This window comes from Neopsephotus bourkii, unplaced genomic scaffold, assembly GCF_033783945.1.
Source record: "Neopsephotus bourkii isolate Nb327-2 ecotype Australia unplaced genomic scaffold, CSIRO-AGI_Nbou_v1 NB_272, whole genome shotgun sequence".
NCBI classification, from domain to species: Eukaryota; Metazoa; Chordata; class Aves; order Psittaciformes; family Psittacidae; genus Neopsephotus; species Neopsephotus bourkii.
This window is the reverse complement of record NW_026900781.1, coordinates 9,701,897-9,721,704: the sequence shown is the minus strand read 5'-3', so window position 1 is coordinate 9,721,704 and position 19,808 is coordinate 9,701,897. Positions and strand designations below refer to the sequence as shown.

Here is a 19,808-nt window from a genome sequence, read left to right as displayed (position 1 = left end):
GTGTGAGCATGTTTATATAAAAATCAATGCCAGAGTAAATACTACATCATGTTAAGGATTAATATTATTCCACTGAAGTTAAAAGAACGTGATGCTTAGTTCCAGCTTGGTGCCACAACATACATTGCTTACTTTGTTTTTTTTCTTCCTGAGGGACAAAGTAATGAGGTCCATCAATATTTTATTTGCAAAATCAAATCACAGCTGGGTTATGTTTTGATAAGCATGGCTGTGTCAGTGTGGGATGAGATCAAATAGCGTGCCTTCCTCCTTGAAGCACCATGACCATGCTGGCCCACTGCACTGAGACGGTGCATGAAGAATTTGCCTAGACTTTGAGTGATAAGGTAGGATGCAAATGAGACAGGGCATGGAGCTGGTCGTAGGCTGACAGGGTGCAGTCTGTGCTTTTACAGGGGAAGAAAGTCTTAGAACCCCAGGGAAACTTCTGAAAAACCAGGAGCAATGTCCACCAACTCCCACTAGCCCAATGTTTGCTTCTTGTCCTCTAAACACAAAAGCATAAGGTCTTAAAAACTTAGCACACTGTGTGAAGCCTCGGTTCTGCTGAAGTAAACATCAGTCAGACTGTGCTGTTCTTTGTGGAAAGGTTTGGTTGGTACTATGTTTTAATAACATTCTTTCATGTTTTATTTAAAATAAGGACTTTCTAATGACTGTGGGTCTTCTGTTAATTTGCCTTCTGCCAGTTAAAGCTGGCAATCAGAGACCTAGTGGTTGTAAACTATCATGCTTCCTAAAAATAATCAGTCCTCCTAAAATCTTTTTTAAAACAATGAAGCTGAGGCTTAGATGATTAATACTGAATTAAATCCAACTTTTTGTTTGTTTGTTTGTTTGTTTGTTTGTTTGTTTTAGGAATTGAAATATGGGGATGGTGTCCAAATTAGAGGGAACAGAGATCTGGAAGATTGTTTTGCGCAGGCAAATGACCAGATGGATATCCTGGATGGGCTGATCAGAGAGATGAGGCAGATGGGCCAGCCCTGTGACATGTATCAGAAAAGGTATTGCCAGGGAACAGGGGAGGGAATGTGGCTGATAAGTCTGTAGTATCTCAAGTGCTGGCCTTCCCTGATGTTGCAGAATGTGTCAGAAATCAGTAAGGTGGAACTAAATCTCTTTGGGGATTGCTGACGTGGAGAAGGGCCTTGTAGTAATATATTTATTACAAAATTTCACACCATGGTTGTCCCCATGAAATTATAGTCAGCATGTGTTTTCCACAGCCTGTACTTTCAGCACTCTGTTTTGAATACTTGGTGGTACAGTAGGAGAGATAAATTGTGTTGTTTTCGTGTTTTCTGAGTGTTTTTCTCATAGGCACTAAGTGGTTCCTTCCCTTTCAGGCTCCTTCAGCTTCAAGAACAAATGCGCGCCCTGTACAAAGCCATCAGTGTTCCCCGTGCCAGGAGGGCCAGCTCCAAAGGTGGTTGCTACTCCTCTCAGAGTGGCTCAGGCTGGGATGAGTACACGAAACGTGTCACAAGTGAATGTTTAAACTGGATGAGGCAGCAGAAGGTAAATCTGTGCAAAACCCAGAGAAAATGCTGACCTAGTGGTTTTTATGAATATCACCTCACATGCGGCAATATTTTGGGTACCAGTAGGAAATTAAAAGCACACATGAATGCTAGCATATATTATTCCAAGTACCCCCTCCCTCCCCACCCCCAAATTGAACATATAGTGGATTTCCACTAAAATGCAAACATGGATTTGGGGTCTTCTTTTGTAGAGGAAAAAGCATGGAAGTTAGCTTTGAAAGCTAAATGAGACACAGCTGTTAGCATAACAAAAGGCATTGCCATGTTTGTGTTAGGGATTATTACACCTGATATTTCCTTCCTTCCACAGATCTCCTTTATGATTCATATTTATTTTAATCCTTTACACAAATAGGACCAGCTTTACAGATTTATCCATTGTCCAGTATTTTACAGTTGTATCCTGCCTTTAATCTATCCTTAACTCAGTGGGAGCCAGAAGACAGAGCTGATTGCTACAGGACTAGGCTTTCAGAAATCGCTGCTGAAAGACACACAGAAATGCTGACGTTGCTATCTCTTGCATTTCCAGACTGAATTTTCCTGTGCACAGCTGTTGATGGTGTAACTTGGAGTAGAAAATGGATGTTGAATGTTCACAGTCTGTTTTGTGCTGCTGCAGTGAAACCTGTGTGTTTGTGGTTGGGCAGCCCTTTCTGAGGACAGGGAGGATGGAACAAGGTGGCTTAAGTTATACTTTGAAGGCTCCTTGTAAATTGAAATTGCATTATTTGTATCTCTCTTTATTAGGTTGTTGCTTAGTGATCCTGTCATTGTTATCTGCATATGGTGTTTGCCAGGTGGCTGCTATGTAAACCAGATATGAAGGGGAGAGCTCTGTACAGCTGCCATAGTTTTATGTGGGTGCTGGTCACAGTCTAGTTTTTCAGTGCCCTCCCACAGTGTGAAAGGTTTTAAAGGAAGACAGGGAAGTGGAGGTGCAGTCCTTGAGTGGTAACGTGGATAAGTATTGTGCCTGGGCAGCGACAGTGGATGATTGCTCTGCTCACTCTATGGGGAGAGCAGGCTAATCACCAGACATGCCATAGTTTGAGTAGTGATGTTGAACAGACACTAAGGCATGCTTTCAGCGCTGAAAGATAGTGAATATGCAGCACCTCCCTAAGAGACCACATGACACCCAGCTCAGACACCCCCTCATCAAGCACAGGGAGCGTAAGCAAGTGCTTTATAGCTGTGTTCCCACACAAAACCTCCTGTGAAAGTAAAAGGCTCTCTCCCTTTCCCTTTTGCAGTCCCTAAGGCAAAGCTGAGGTGCGGCCAGTAAGCACTTAGTTCTGTTGGGCTTTCGAGGGTTTTTTTTTTTAGGGAAAATTAATTTTGAACTTTCCACCATGTGTCTTCTCCCTTTGTGCCTCGCTGTGTCCCATTACCTGCTAACACTGGGACTAAGATAACATTTGCCCTAATAATGCAATGAGATGCGGGGAAAAGGTCTGAGCAGCTGTGGTTTTCTGCCGGTGTTTTTCTGTTTTCTGTCTGGATGGTTTGCTGACAGGAGAATCAGGTGGTAGGAGGGTTGGTCAAATTTCCAGCTCACAATTAGGGAAAGTGCAGTGAAACACGGACAGCCTTTGTTTACATATTGGCAGTCAGCCAGGGCTGCCGCTGTTGCTGCAGACTCTTTGGACTGTTTAAATACAATGAGAAGGGTCAAAGTCCCGTAACTTTTAAATGGCTGAATGCAAAGTGGTTTTGCTTCTTGGATCATTTTCAAAACTGCCTTTGAACCCCTACGCTTGAGTGTGGTTTGGGCTTTATTGTTATCTGTTGACTCACAAAGATTTGGCTCCAGGCTGGTAATTACCAAATTCGGTCCCAACCCAAGATTAAGAAACCTATTTCTTTACTGTGTACCTGTGCAGACAGGCATTCGGATATAGATGGAGTGTGTCTTTACAGCATAAAAGATGATGTGGAGTTTGAGGGGCTGAACTGTGAATTCATTGGCTTTTAATATTTGAAATAATGAAAACAGAACTGCAGTCAGATAGTTTGTTAAGTTAGTAATTATCCAGGTGTATTGCTTTTTTTTCAAAGGCTGTTCCTAGAGATTTTCACTTGGCATCCTGCAATAAATATTGCTAAAATGCAAAACAAGCTACACGTTCTATAATGATTCCAGTGTATCTTCAGTTTCTTCATTTAGTTTGACTGAAGTTACTGGAGTTTACATGAGAGTAGTTAAAATGGAAATACGGTGTACTGGGCTACAGAACTTGACTCTGGGTATTATCACATGAACTGCATGAATAGCACTGTTTGATAAAGTAATAATTTGCTTTCAGGGTGATAACAATATAACCATACTGTAGCACATAAAAGAACAGTTTGGCCCAAAGAGAACAGATGAAACTGCACTACAGAGCGTGCTTCATCTAGTCTAGTTTTAAGCAACTTAAGTATTTTGTTTCTTCTACTCTGGGAGCCTGTCACACAGTTTAAGTGATGACAATTTAAAGAAATCGTAACCCTCTATCCTGAACTTCCCTTTGTACAGTTTTACTCTCTACTGCATGGTTCCTTTAGTTCAATTCCTTTATGCTCCAATTTAGATAACTATGTTGGAAATGAAAGTGCAAATACTGTCTCTTTCTCCTAGGCTGAAATGGAGCTAGTGAAATGGGGGTTTGATGCAGCATCCATCGAGCAACAAATTGGTGACCATAGAAGAACTCACAATGCTATTGGAGACTATCGCTGGCACCTGGACAAAGTCAAAACAGATCTGGTAATTACTGTCTCACCTTACATGACGCTTAGTCTAGATTTATATCGTTGGCTTGCCAGTATTCCACTACAAAAAGGAATGCTGAGTAGTCCAGCTTCTCTTCAGAAAGTACTGGTGTCACAATAGCAACCAGCTTCAACCCTAACATTTATTACTTCGTTATGATTTTGTATTCCACCCCTTTCCCCAGAACTTTAAAATGAAATTTTGGTATCTATTTGACATACACAACATTTGACATGTTGTGTATCAAAGCTGACAAATAAATGTTACTACGTTTTTTGCAAGAAGAATAGCTAAGAGTGATTATTCTCACTTCCTGTTTAGGTACGTTAAAACAAGAAAGTGAAAGGATAAGGTGGGTGCTTAGATACAGCTTTGAATAATGAGGGAGAATGAGGGAGTTTCTGTATTTTGCCCCTCTGAGGCTTCTCTTCCCCTCTGGATTTTGTGATTGGATAAAAAGGTCACTGAAAATGCAGTGATTAACTTCATCTCCTATCAGCCCAGCAGCTAGGCATAGGAGAGAGGATCTTTACTTTGTTCCCATTCTTCTTTTCTGTTAATTGCTCACAGGGACAGGAGCAGAGAGAGCTGGATCTAAAGAAAAGGCACTCTGTTCTGGAGCTCTGATCTCTCAGCCAAGCTAAAGAGTGGAAGGGCTTTTCCTTTTCTGTTTCCAAATAGGAAAGGTGATAGTCTGGCCCTTTGGAATACCAGTTCCAAGGTTGTGCAGGTTTCCAGTCCTAGAAAAGGTAATAAAAGTTGGAGCCTCCTCCTCATACTGTAGTTTATACTACTTCATAATCTCCAAAGTTAGCTGTAGCACTAACTGGTTTCCCATAGGTATCTAGGGGTTTGGTACAAAAAGCGATTCAGTTTTGGGAGCTGTTTTGGTATTACAGGGGTTATGTGCAACCTTGCTTATGTACTAAAGCATCCCTGGAGGAAGTGATTTTGTCCAGCCTTTGGTTTCATACTTTTTGTGGTCTCCAGTGGTGCAGATCTCTCTTCACCTATGTCTCTTGCAAGAATTTGCAGATTACCACCTGTAATTCTAATATTATGATACTGACAGTTTGAAGAAGATACCAGCAACCAGGCAACTTGTAAAAGGCTCACTAAATATTTGCTGTCTCTGTTTCAGAGGGAGAAGGCAGCAGTTCATCAGCTGGAGGAAGAATATGAAGGACTGCTGGTGAGCATGAGATGTGTTCATTTCTGATACCCTCTATGGTGAATGTTGTTTTTGCTTTATTAACAGCAGTGTGATAGTCAAGGGACACTTCAGGTTTCAGCAGAGTGACAGATGAATATTTAAATAATTCTGTTCTGCAGTAAGCTGACAGTGCTTTGTAGTTTCTACATGGTTCAGTTTGAGTCATGAACTTGAGATTATTTCATTACCTGGTGTGTAATTGACTTACTGTCACGAAAAGGTTTCCAGTTTGCACCTGGTGAAGGGAGTTGGTCACTAAGCAGGTGAAGAGTAGAACTCTACCTCCTTAATGGGAGTAAACATAGTGATGAAGTTAGTCTGTATATCATAGAATGGTTTGGGTTGGAAGGGACCTTAAAGATCACCAGTTCCAAACTCCCTGCTATGGTCAAGGGCACCTTCCACTGGACCAGCTTGTCAAGGTGAAAAAGATACTCGAAGGTGAGATTAGAACCAAGTTCTGTCTAGGGGTGTGGTTACTCCCGCTTTGGACTTCATGTAAAATACACTGAGAATTTTGTGCAAATGATACTTGGGATTGGAAGCTGATTCCTGTACATATTTCAAGCAACAGGATGTGTGTTGTGATGTGAGAACAGAGAAGGAATCTTTGCATGAAGTGCCATCTACGTAAAAGGTGCTGCTACAACATCAAGGATTTATTGAGGTGCAGATAAAAGCAATGTTAAGTGTTCGAACATTTCTTGTGGTTTCATCCATGCCTTTTTGCTTGCCTGTCTACTTGTCTGCTACACTTGTGTTTGAAATAAAGCTGCTGACTTCAGGTTCCCTTTGTTCTATATATCCAGACGTATTGTCCACTGCCCATTGCCAGCAGGTTTCATAGCTCAATAAACCCAAACACCTTACCTGCTGTCCATTGCCAACAGGTTTTATAGCTCAATAAACCCAAGCACCTTACCTGCTGTCCATTGCCAACAGGTTTTATAGATGTACGGCTTTTACTGTTATTTTAGTTTTTTATTTAAAAAAAGGACATGTTGTCCTCCCTTCTCCACCTAGCAGAGGCATTTCTGTGTTCGTGGCTTCTCATTTTTGGAATTCCTTTTAGAAATACTCCTTTGAGAGAATGGATCAGCTCCGTCAATTCCAGAACCTCATCCAAGCCACCAGCAGAGAGATCATGTGGATCAACGACTGTGAGGAAGAGGAGCTTCTCTACGACTGGAGTGACAGAAACACTGACATCTCCAGGAAGCAGGAGGCCTTCTCTGTAAGACAGCTCAATCTCCCTAGGTTTTCCATGGTTTTCTTTTGGGATATTGAGGGAGGAACAGCCTGGCTTAGAGTGGGGACTAATCACAGGTTGGTCCATCCTTCACTCTTTCAAAGTTCCTGAGGACTTTTATTGACAGTTTTGGATTAAGTACTGTGTGACAACATTTTGAGTCAAGATTGGACACCTATCGGAAGATTGTGCTCACATTCAACTAATTGTCATGGTTTCTTTTGATCTTGGAAGCTGGGCATATCAGTACGGTCCACTGTGGACAGTAATCACATATAGCTTGTGCACACAGTCATTATGTTGGCAAACTAAATGGAGGGACTTGAATCAAGCAGTTTGATTCTCCTTGTTAGGACTATGTAGGATTTAGGGGTGTCCCCATATTTGGCCCCGATTGTCTGTCATGAGGAAGTAGAACTATACTAGAGGGAGCTGCTCTCTTCTTCTGGCAGTTTTGACAGCACCACTTTGAGTGCACAGTCAGAGGTAGTTTCCACTGCTCCTTGTCTTCTGTGGGTAATTGAGCATGTGTGTTTCTTTAAACAATATTGGTGCTGATCTCCAAACTGAAAAAGGAGTAAAAGTTCACACTATTAAAGAGGTACTGTTTTTTTAGTTCAGTTGTTCTGGATGTTGCAAGATGCAGTAATTTTTGCTTCCATCATTCCTAGGAAAAACAGAACTTTGGATGCTTTGCTCCATGAAGCAGCAGGCCTAGAGACTAGAACTGGTTAGAATGTACCTTCTTTGATTCTACTGTCTTTATAATTAACTTCAGTGCACTGAATAGAATTACTGTGTAATGTTAGCAGGGATCATTTTACATTATCACAACTATCTGGAAATTTTTAAGTAAATCATCCTGTGCAGCATGTTTGGGGACTTGTTTAATGCTGTGTTTTGGTTGTATAGAAACGCATGAGTGAACTGGAGCTTAAAGAAAAAGAACTCAATAAGCTAAAGCAAGAAAGCGACCAGCTAGTACTCAACCAGCACCCTGCTTCAGACAAAATTGAGGTGAGTTAGATTGTGTGATTTCACTTGCTCCTTCACTTGTTACGTGGGAAAAGTTCTCAGTGAAAGTCTGCAAATGGAATGCTACACTTGGACCTGAGAAGGGTTTGCCTGCCAAAAAGCATGTCTATGTTTTATGGAGCTGGCCACAAGAAGTGCAGACTTCTTAAGAGCTGAGAGAGCTATCACTGCTATCAAATTTGATGATAGGTGCATGTAAAAATAATTCAAGGCTTAGAATGTTGTCTGAATGTACTGAAATTGCTGTATCTTGAGTTGACTACAGTGCAGTGGAATTTATGGTGGGAAGGCATGTTGTCATTGTTCTGCTATCTCAGTAGGCATGCTTTTGAAGAAAGCCACACCCTTTGTTGAGGGTTTATATTTAATCCAGGTGCAAATACATTCTGCAACTGAAATTCATAAGTGCATTTCTACAGCTTATTCAAGGCAGTTTTGCTTTCACAGCTTGATGTGCATTTACCTTCCAATTACAAAGGCTGCAACAATTTGGGAAATTTCATTTTATTAAGAAATGCTGTAGTTGTTGCTACATTTTATTAAGAAATGCTGTACTGTTGCTGCAGTCCTTCCTGCTTTTCAGTGTATTTAAATTTGTTAACTGTTAACATGTTGTATAAAATCACCATTTGCATTTTCTTCTGTGGTCTGTTTCTGCCTTAAAGGAAAGATCCCTGTAAGTTCCAACAGTAAAGTAAAAGTTGTGTGTAATTTTCTAAAGAATATACGTAAGGATTACTTAAGAAGTTTGAATTTAAAAATAGCCATCATAAAATAATCATGTGTGATATTGTTCCTTGGAAGAACATGGCAATTTGCAATTGAAACATTTTATTCGCACTCCTTTTTGTGCACTTCATCCCTTTTTGTTCATGTACTTCAGACTTTATGCTGATCAAACAAAATTCAAGTCATGCACAAATTTCTCTCTGCATCCCACAAGCAGATATTTAACTCATTTCAGTTAGGTAAATGCTTAGAAGTTGGGGAACTATTTGCATGAGTTTGTTGTAGCAGATTTTTCATTTGCATTTATTTGGAGCATAGTTTTGCTTGAGTCTAGGTAAGGAGAGAGATCAGTGTGGTGGTTTGAGTTCTGTATATTGCTATTTTTATTAGGCCTACATGGATACATTACAAACTCAGTGGAGCTGGATTCTTCAGATCACCAAATGCATTGATGTTCACCTGAAAGAGAATGCAGCTTACTTTCAGGTGAGTAGTCACGCGGAGAATTCACACTACTCTTTTAAAAAGTGTGAATCCCATCCCAGATATTTTTTCTGTACCAGAATCCTTCTAAATGCATGCTTAAATATTTGTAACACATTGTTACTGTACTGTAAATGCTACCATTCTGCCAGATGTGAACTGGGATTTCTAATGAAAAGAATCTATTCATTTTTTAGCAAACATTTTTAAGATCTGTGTACAACTGAAATCACAACTTTCCTTCAACAGTTCTTTGAAGAGGCCCAAGCCACAGAGTGCTACTTGAAAAACTTGCAAGACTCCATCAGAAAAAAGTTCATCTGTGATAAGAGCATGTCACTACAGTCTTTGCTGGAGCAGATCAAAGAGCTGGAGGTACTGTCACACCCCCCTGACAGGTTATGTTCTGCTTTCCTTGTAAATCAGTTGCCCCTTTCAGATGCCAAACGTAAACCCAGGTGTACTGCAGTTTTTATATACAGTACTGTATGAACTTGAAACCGTAACAGTATATTCCTGCCTATGTCTTAGGAAAGCATACTAACAGATCAGTGTTATTTCAATTTATGTAATACTCTTTGGGAACTCTGATGTCTTTTTAAACCTGGAATGAGCCCAACAAATTCCCAAGTTTCTGACATGCTAACAAATTAAAAATCACTTTCATTCATAGGTGATGGGGTAGATTTTGCCTCAAAGGATAAGTGCATTTAAAAAAATATTCATTGTGTCACTATGTCACTGTAGTCTTTTTCAGAGGACTTAACTCAGCTTTTTTAGCTAAGTATTTCCTCATAATGAATTAGGTACTGCAATTCCAGATTGAATATACCGGAGAAAAAAATGGTCAGTGATGGAAAAAGGCAATTGATGAAGTTAGGTTTGAGAGTGTAATTTTGTGGGGTTTTTTGTTAGCATCCATGTTATAATAGATTCTTTCTATTTATGCTAGTGCTTCTTACAGATCACATCAACCACATTGCAGATCTGTATCAAAAAACTCCTTTGCAAGGATTGCAAACTTTTAATTGTTTAATTATAGGCCAAAGGCATATACCACTGGAGCTAAAGGCAGTTTTGCCTACTGTGAGTGCAACATATATCCCTCTTAATAAAACAGTGGGAACTAGACGTGGTTTCTTTTTAGAATGATTTTTTAACATACAGTTAATCTTTGCAGAATGAACGAGAGAGAATTCTTGAATACAAGAGGCAAGTGCAGAGCTTGGTGAATAAATCCAAGAAGATTGTGCAGCTGAAGCCACGTAACCCAGACTACCGGAGTAACAAGCCCATTATCCTCAAAGCTCTTTGTGACTACAAACAGGATCTGGTATTGTATCCCTTTCTGGCTGAGAATGAATACAATGTAAATTAGAATATGGCAAATGATTTAGTAAACAAACTATTGAGCTGGGAGGTGTAACCCCTTTGTCTGATTTTAGTCAGCATTTAAATTTGACAAAAAAGCTATGACTTTCTTGCAGTTGTGAATTACAAGCTAGGGTCTGGGTGGTTAACAAGTCAGTCAAAATTATTAGGATTAGTCCATTAAATAGCAGTAATACTCGTAACTCACATTAGCACAGACAAGTCTTACTGGTAATAGGGTTAAAATTGTTATACAGCTGCTTCTCAGTATCTATGCCTATTTTTTTGGTGTTTGCTCACTTTTCCAATGCCCCTCTGGGTTCTTATGTCAACACTTCATCTAACAAAAGGTGAGGAATGTACAGTGAGTTATTGGTATCCCCATTTTTTTGCTGGATGGAGTATGAAACTGATGGTGGTGGTTTTTCTTCCTCCTCAGTACTTGGGCTGATTTGGCTTATTTCTATGTTTTTCTCTTAACAGTAGGCTTAGATGTGTTTTATGCTTACATGTTTCTCTTCATTGGTTCCCAATTGCCCAGTTTTTCTATTCTGTTATCTGTAAAAGTTGTTTTACCTGATTCATTGGGTTGCACTCTTGTAGCGACCAGAAACTGACCACTGACCATTGTATTTAGTTTGAGTTTTCTGCTATGCACTCTGAGTCTGCACTTTTCCATACCACTTTATTTCAGAGTCACAGGAGTTCAGCCCACGTACAGTAACTAATTGTTACTATAAGCAAAAGTAAACAAATTTAGGCAACAGGTACCTGACTACTTGCTAGTTACTCTTACTTTAAGCATGCTAAATTCTGCTCAGATGAAAGTTAGCCCAGACAGGTCTGGAGACACTCCATGCTGAGATCAGTGCAAAGCCTGTGGCCTTTTACTAGTTAATGTCAAAAATTGTATTTGCTGGCTGTAGAAGCATGATGCAGGTGGAGTACAGACTGGATAAATTATAGGAAGAGCCTCTTCATCTTGGATGTGAGTGAGCTGTAACCTGCACCGTGGCCACATGCATGGCCACATGGTGTCAGGATTTCTGGCAGTTGGTGGATTTAGCTATTGCACTTGCTTCCAGTCCCATCGCAAATATAGGTGCAGCACTAAGCATTCTTATGTCTGCAGCTCACTGGCATACAGCCATACATGATTGCATAGCTTATTGTGGGCATGTGACCATATTCAGTCTTTGATATGGGTCATGGCAAGCTCCAAGACTTGACCTGGTGAATTGGACTGACAACAACTACTCAGGGTGTTCTGTGGCTTCCACTTGGTTTTCTCTGTTCTCTTCACATGGAAACCAGATTGAGTGAGAAGGGGTTGATCTGTACTGATCTCTTGCCCTGTTATGAAGCCAAGATGAACACCTAGACCTGGCAGCTGGGAACCTCTCCCTCTTCTCTGATCTAGATGCATCTTGTCTGTCTCTCCTGGAAACCCCATCTTACTTAAGTAAATTAAAAAATGGGTTTTGTGCGTTCCTTACAGAAAACAGTGCGCAAAGGAGATGAATGTATCCTGAAGGACAATAACGAGCGCAGCAAGTGGCTGGTGACTGGCCCTGGAGGAGTGGATATGCTGGTGCCATCTGTTAGTCTTATCATCCCACCCCCAAATCCATTAGCAGTGGATCTTGCTACCAAGTGAGTTGCTACCTGGGTTTGGACACCTACCACTGGGAGCAGGTAGAATAGTTCTCTCAAAATAGCAGCCAGTCACAAAATCTGCTCTGTGCCTTGATCACAGTCCTCCCTGACCCTTACAGGATGGGGGAATAAAGGCTAGACCCTTGACTTGAGGAAATTCACCTCAGTGAAGCTTGATGGGATTTGGGTTGGCATATTTAAAACCTATTTTAAAGTTTTTGCTAGGTTGGCAATATTTTAAACTTAACTTTTACAAGGTTTTTCTCATCTCTAATAATGAAAGTTATGGATAAGTTAATTTCCAAGATTTTTTTTCAAGTAGAGAACAAACTTTAACACACTTCACATCTGGTGGACGTTTCTTGGGATCTTTTGTAGCTATGCTACAAGAACAGATGCATTTTGACCATGGAATTTCTTTTCTCATCTAAGAATTGAGCAGTACTATGAAGCTATTTTAGCTTTGTGGAACCAGCTGTATATCAACATGAAGAGCCTGGTGTCTTGGCATTATTGCATGATCGACATTGAGAAGATCAGAGCAATGACTATTGCTAAGGTAAGACACCAGCTGTAGACTAGGGTCAGCATGACCTGACCTCTGTTGTCCCAAACAGTGTTTCCTATGATCTGTGCAAATGTATGTTCTGCAGTACCATGGGCCTTCTTTTTTCCTGGGTTGCACCAACAGTTATATACAGAAGTTGCCTTTTTATTAAAGGAGAAGCAAAGTCCTTTCCCATTCAAACATGGTATGGATAAAGAGTAGGATTAGCTAAGGAGATATGTTATATACTTGCTGTACTTGTTCCCACTGTACAAGGGCATGAATAGACAGAGTAAGAGGTAGAATTTCAAATTATTCTCAAGTTATTAAACAATGATAAGAAGAACAGATCAGCTCAAAGGGCACTCTTAGCACAATACTTTTAGAGGCAGCTCAGGTGGGTTTTATGCTAAAATGTTATTTCTTTGGATTTTTTTGTTATTAGATTAGATTGTTCCTTGATGATTAACTAGTCATAAGCCTTTCCCAATTGCTTTGTTGGTTTTTTTAAAAATTCTCTTCTTTCTCATTTCAGCTGAAAACAATGCGTAAGGAAGACTACCAGAAAATAATAACTGACCTGGAGATCCATTATCAAGAATTCCTCAGGAACAGCCAAGGCTCAGAGATGTTTGGTGATGAAGACAAACGAAAGATCCAAACTCAGTTCACTGACGCTCAGAAGCACTATCAAACATTGATTATACAGCTGCCCAATCAACCACGACAGCCACAAACAGGTTTGTCATCTTCTTGCTTTTTGTAGAGATTGGACTACTTGGATTTCTTTGTTCGAGGTGGTGGTGGTGCATCCTCATTATTTCATAATGTTCTCATAAACGTATGAATGGAAACATGTTCAATGTTTTACTGCTGTCTCCCAACATAACAAAACTGGCAGGGAAGAACATGTTTTTTTCTTCCTTCCTTTGGTGTGAATCTGGGAATAGCCCTCCGAAGTTCATGGAAAAATAGAATTTATTCCACCTGACATGTTTTCAGTTGTTAGCAAGCAAAACATCACTGCTGCCTTTGAGGAAGCAAGTTTGTCTTTGGGAAGGGGAAATTTCATTTCTCAAAATAGCTGCATAAGGGTCCTGATCTTCTACCTGTTCTCAGTTCTACAGATAAACTTAGTGCTTAGGGCGCTTGGGCACTACATTGGCTTTCTGTATGTAGCTGCTCCATACCCTGGCAGCTGACAATTACCCAACTGTTTTACAGTGGTCCCAACTGAGAGCTGTCCTGTGGGTTCCTCAAGCACCATTATTGTTAATGAGAGAAATCGAGAACATGAGAAGCAGGAGGCCTGGCTGCTGATGGAGCTTCAGAAACTTCGGCGTCAGATAGAAGCTTCTGAGGTTCAGATGGTTCAAAGAGCTCCTCTTGGAGTGGATCAAGGGGCTGTGCATGACTTTACAGTCAGAATAAAGGATTTAGAGGTAATTGTGGATGTTTTTCTTTGAGCATCTCAAGCTTGGTTTGACTCTGTGCTTCAGAGCATGCTGCAGTTGTATTTTTGATCAGCTGGAAAATTCACACATCCTGTGCACAGAACTCTCAGTTGGAAGTTAACCATGATGATTTGGATTGAAGTTTAACTCCTAAGTAGAAAAAGTTGACTTTTGGATGTTAGAAGTCAAATTCTGTCAGGCAAAGAATACAGAAAACCTAATGTAAAGTGAACATGAGCTCATGTTAAGCCTCATTCAGGTTAAATCACTTCTAAAATCCTTTTGCACGGACCCAACTTTACTACCAACCTCTGAAGTGCTATCCGTGGGATGCAGAATGGATAAGTGGGGCTTACAGGCTCTCTCCCTCTCCAGTTCTTAAGGTTTGAAGATGGCTGGAGACAGATTAGTAAGAAAAGATAACAGGTTCAGCATATGAGAAAGTCTCCTGAGGCAATGAGATTGCAAAAGTCTTAAGAGCAGAAGGACTTTGGCACATCTACAGAGTGCAGTAGGCAGCTAGCAATAAAGTACTCTGCTTTCAACAGAGCTGAGTTTCAGGGTGGCCGAGGTACTCAAAAAGAGGTATTGGCTGTTGTGAACTGTGCAAAAAAGCAACCACCCAATGTTACTTTGCAGAAAGCAAACTTGCACTGCTTCAGTCCTCAATCAAGCTGGTTAGCAGGCTATTTGGATAAGGAGACTGACTGCGCATGTGTTGTAGAATGATCATTCGGCCACCAAAATGTGTAAATCAGGCATTCTTTTTCTTTAGGGTGTACAGAATGACTCTCAAATAATGGCTGAAACCCTCAATAAGCATAAGGACTTGCTGCCTAATTTCAGAGGCTGTGAAAAGTATGTGTACTTGCAGTCAGAGATAAATGCCCTATTTCAGAAACTGGAGAATATTAATGGTGTTTCTGCTGGCTACTTAGACAGGTAAGAAAATTGAAGTTATAGCAATAAAATACTCACTTTCTTCGTAATTGTTAGTCCAGAAACCTGCCTTTTGTTACAGTATAAAATTGCACCTTCTTTCTTACAAATGCTGTACATGTGAGTAGAAACAAGACACTTATGTGACTTTCTTCTCTTTCATGGAAGACTTAAAAAAAAAAAAAGAGTCATGGATATCACTGAAATTTCTTCTGTATTGTCTATTCTCTTTAATTAAAGGTCTGCAGTTAATTAGAAATACCACCTTTCCTACCCCAGTCCATAATGGATTTGTTTTGTATTATTTATTTTAGCTTGAATGCACTAAGATGTCTGCTCCAGGTTATTCTACAAACAGAAGATGTGATCAGAGTTTATGAAGTCAGACTCTCTGAAGAGGAAACTGTTCCTTTGGATCTTGATAAAGTAGAGGCTTACCGGGCTTGTCTGAAGGTGAGAGGCCAGGACCCAAGGACGCAGCAAGGCAAAACTTGTAGCTGGCTGCAGTGATCTATTAAGTGGGTGAAACCCTTGTGAAACTACAGGAGATGGAAATGCTGATACTGTTGTATTTTACTGCATAGACTTACAGTGCTTTTGCAAATTATTGGAATGTACAGGTTTCTAGCTCTTCCATCCCCTGGTTGTTACAGACAGCACAGCAAAATCAGTTGTGTGGAAGGTCTCCAAAATCCATTTCTGTACAAAATTACCTGTTGATTTGTATCACTTATGAAACCGTGCAGATTTTTAGGTAACATTTAAAAACTGGATATGCACACCCTGAGGCTTGATTCCAGAGCTGTTGCAAGTGCAGGAATCTTTTATACTTCAGTTGAATTTTCTAATCAGTTGTTTCTAGGAACAAACAAGGCAGGCTCTTCCTTTTTTAGTTTTTGTAACTGCTCTGCGCAGTTCTGAGAACCTGAAGCATCAGCTACAGAATATGACAGGAGAGGGCTTTGGTTTAGTAAATTATTTAAGCATGAGTCTAACTTTAAACATGTTCTTAAGTCAAACTCTATTTACTAATGTAGGCATTTATTTAAATCCAGCTGACATCAGTGTATGTGCCTTACTGAAACCTCTAGATCCAAAAACATTGTGCATGTGGTTAATGGTTGGTGGTTAAATTTTAGTATCTCCATACGAATAAAATGTATAAGAGCATTTTGGGTTTTTCTCTAGAAAATGAAAGCAGACCTAAACATGAAGAAGTCACTACTGAATGCCCTGGAAAATGAGCTACAGAGAACACTTCAGATTCACTCACAGTCTTGCCAGTCATACACCCTGTATGATATGGACATTGGAAAGTTCTGTGACAAAGTTACTCAGCTAATAGACCGCTGGCAGAGAGTTGACAAGCAGATAGACAACAGGTTTGTACATAGTTCTTAATAGCTTCTTCTATATTGCTATTGCTACTGAAATAATCTTAACAGTGAGTCTAAAACAACTAATGTGCACTAATGATCACTTCCAGAGGACAAATACTGACTTCAGGGCAATAAGACTAGAGCAACCGTGAACAGGTTGAATGTACTTTAAAAGGGATTGTGTAGAGCAAGCAGGAAAATTTAGTAATTTAAATTTCTAACCTATGTGCTACGGAGTTGTTCTAATTATTATTTTTTTAAATTAACACTAAGAATTAAGTAAAAAAAAACCATCTCAGTGATTTTTTTTCTAATGCTTTATTGAGCTGTTGTTCACAATCTCCTTATAAAGCTTCCCACAGTTTTACCTCATTTATTACTGTCTTTTTAAAAAGTTTTAAGTAAGAGAGAGAGAATGCATTTCCCATTTTGACAGATTTTCCTGGGTTTTTTTGTAGATCATGGGATTTAGAAAGACAGATCAAACAGCTCAAAACTTACCGAGATCTCTACCAGGCGCTGTGCAAATGGATCTGTGATGCCAAGCGCAGGCAGGATGCTATCGAGGGCATGAAGCTTTGTGATTGTAATGCTATCATGAGATACCTACATGATCAGAAGGTATGCAGCACCTGAATGAGTTGTCTTCAATTATCCAGGTTTTAAATTCTTTTGCTACTTAGAAAATACCAGTATCAAAGCAATCTGCAATATAATGGCCTGTTCTGAATTACAAAGTGCACAAGCTACCAAAAATGTGTAGAAGGCAGGAGAGAGAAAATGTCATCCTCATTACTTTCTGTCAGTACTGCTACAGATTATGAAGAAGGCCATTTTGGCTCCTGTATGATCACTGACACTTTTACAACATCAGCTTTGAATTAAGGGACTGTGTGGTGATGCAACTTACAGGATAAATTATAGCACAAAAATAAAATGTGAGGAAATACATCTAAGTTCAAGTTAAGGAACTCCCCAGATCTGGGGGTTGTTCAGTTGCTAGATGCTCCTTCTGAGGACAGCCTTCTTAGGCACAGAGGGCTTGTGGTTGTGAAAACTGCACAGCTACAGGTAATTTCAGGTGTCAGCCTCTGGGGATGCAGTGGTCTCATACTGCAGGTGCCTTCTGATGGAGGGTGTGTCTACAGGAGGAAATACTCATAAATCCTGAAGGAATGCTTTACAGCTCACTTTTTTCTTGACAGAACTTGCACAGTGAAATCTGTGGGAAGCGAGACAAAGTTGAGGAACTTCTCAAGCACGCAGACCAATGTTCAGCTGCAATTAAGGTACTTGGATTTCAACATTTTTATGGGGTGTGGTTTTTCATGGTCAGACGTGTCCCATTCTCTCCGCTCTGCTGGCAGGTAAAATGTTGGCTCACAGATGTGTATGTAGAGAAATTCCTGGGGTGAAGCGCTTGTGTGTACAAAACACAATGAAAGCAATCTGTGTACTTGCCAACTGAAGTCTACAGGCTGATGGTACCAGTGAGAACTTCTCTTCAGGAGAACGAAAACCTCCCTCTAGCCAGACCAAACTTTGCAGTTCACATGTTAAAAAAAAAAAAAAAGAGAGTAGAGAATTATTGGTAATTTAGGAATTAGGTCTGATTAGGATCTGATCTAGGAGGCAAGACAAAGGCAGATTAGCAGGAGGAATGGTGTGCAATGTGGCACATGTGATACGAAAGAGGTGCAGAGACAGTTATTTCTGATTAAGTTTTGATTGATAACAGTACCTAGACCATTTGCTGCCATGAATCTTTTTCACCCCCAGGTGAAACCTCAACTAACAGAAACACATGTCTTCTCTTTTTTGCAAAATGCTTTTTTCTCTTTTTCCCTTTGTTATTCTCCTGCACGAATCTCCACAGTGATACTTGAACTGATGAGTTTCTGTTTATGATAGAGGGTCATCTGTATGTGGTCAGAGACATAAACAATGGAAAATGTAGCTTTTTATTAAAAATAAAATAAACCAAAACAACCCCAAAACTTTCTGGGAAGTTTTTGGGAAATCCTGATTCCTAGAGAGTTCCTTGGTGGTTGCTAAATGGGTCTTAACTTTCTCTGTTTTTTTACAGGATTATGAACTACAGGTTGCTTCCTACAGTTCTGGATTAGAAACATTGCTCAACATACCTATCAAGAAGAGCGTTGTTCAGTCTCCTGCAGTGCTGATTGTGCAAGAGGTATCCTTCCGTCCTCCCCATCAGTCTTTTGAATAGATTTGTTTGTCTGTGTGAGCCATTGAGACACATATCCATCTGGATTCTAATAATTAGCATTGTCATTAGTAAGGTGTGCTAAGCACACGAGCACAAGGAATTAGTGCAGAACAGTCACTGTGCTGTAAAATCATACTTGGGCTCATTTAGACAGTAGATTACCCCTCAGGAATTTACCTCATTCCTATTCAGTGTCCATTGCACACATATTGTGAGAAAGTAAAATCCATGCCCAAGTTGTTTAGTCACTTTCAACCTGGGAATTAACTACTATTAAAGTTTAGTTTAGGTTACCTGTGACAGTCAGACAGGAAGAGCATGATGAACCAGGGATGAAACCTTAGATTTAATGTCACATCAGCAGTGGGAGAAAATAATCTTGAAAAGGAAGGTGTGGGTTTATGAGAAGGGAGAATTTATACATTTGGGGTCCCCAGAAAGTCATGTGAATTTGTAAGGAGGAGAATTTGGTTTTTACTTTGTCAAGTGGTATGTTTTCTCAAGTGGGTTGGAACCCGTTAAATGATCTGAGACATAACTATGTTCATATCTAACTGTAGTACAAGCTGCTAACAATGATTTTTCTTTTCAAGGCTAATGAGGCTCAGTCTCGCTACATAGAACTTCTTACAAGATCAGGAGATTACTACAGATTCTTAAGTGAAATGCTAAAGAGTATGGAGGACTTGAAGGTAATCTGACTCTTACTTTCTTCACCTTCCATTTTTATCAAAGGTTAGCAAGCTATCACTGATAAAGAATTCCTGCTTAAGTACAGTGCAAAACAGTCCACAAAACTAAATCCTGAGCCCAGTGCTGTTCCATGAAGGAGGCATATAAGAAGATTCGTGCATCTTTTGTCAACGAGAGCAGTATCTTGTGAAGTTACCAATGTCATATGTGAGGTGGAGAACACTAGCCTTCTTGGTAAATAGGAGGTGCTTATCAAAGCACACAGGAGGTCCTTCTCTCCTCATCACAGCCTTGACCTCAGTGACCTCAGTGACCTCAGTACAGTTACCTCCTTGCTCTTCATGGTTGAGGAGCCAGACCTCATTTCAAGCCATTTCTAAAGTGTTTCAAATGGAGTAACTCCTGATTTGATACAGCTCAGTGGAAACAGAGAGGACCATTTAAGAGGTCACATATACTGAATGTGAATCACCTGTTTGAAAACCTTGGCGATTCTAAAGAAGG

At 40.1% G+C, this 19,808-nt stretch overlaps 1 protein-coding gene across 4 annotated transcripts in view; it reads left to right on the top strand.

Moving 5' to 3' along the window:
* The window catches only part of DSP (desmoplakin), a 39,010-nt gene that overhangs the window by 11,152 nt on the left and 8,050 nt on the right, over window positions 1–19,808 (top strand). For all 4 annotated transcript variants that reach the window (XM_061346537.1, XM_061346536.1, XM_061346539.1 and 1 more), the window contains exons 3-22: window positions 880–1,028; window positions 1,371–1,542; window positions 4,192–4,320; window positions 5,468–5,518; window positions 6,612–6,773; window positions 7,701–7,805; window positions 8,943–9,038; window positions 9,285–9,410; window positions 10,216–10,368; window positions 11,905–12,059; window positions 12,495–12,621; window positions 13,145–13,349; window positions 13,834–14,051; window positions 14,839–15,005; window positions 15,317–15,455; window positions 16,191–16,384; window positions 16,840–17,002; window positions 17,587–17,670; window positions 18,468–18,575; window positions 19,205–19,303. In XM_061346537.1, the coding sequence (XP_061202521.1) occupies window positions 880–1,028; window positions 1,371–1,542; window positions 4,192–4,320; window positions 5,468–5,518; window positions 6,612–6,773; window positions 7,701–7,805; window positions 8,943–9,038; window positions 9,285–9,410; window positions 10,216–10,368; window positions 11,905–12,059; window positions 12,495–12,621; window positions 13,145–13,349; window positions 13,834–14,051; window positions 14,839–15,005; window positions 15,317–15,455; window positions 16,191–16,384; window positions 16,840–17,002; window positions 17,587–17,670; window positions 18,468–18,575; window positions 19,205–19,303 (2,802 nt within the window). The remainder of the gene's footprint in view (window positions 1–879; window positions 1,029–1,370; window positions 1,543–4,191; window positions 4,321–5,467; window positions 5,519–6,611; window positions 6,774–7,700; window positions 7,806–8,942; window positions 9,039–9,284; window positions 9,411–10,215; window positions 10,369–11,904; window positions 12,060–12,494; window positions 12,622–13,144; window positions 13,350–13,833; window positions 14,052–14,838; window positions 15,006–15,316; window positions 15,456–16,190; window positions 16,385–16,839; window positions 17,003–17,586; window positions 17,671–18,467; window positions 18,576–19,204; window positions 19,304–19,808) is intronic.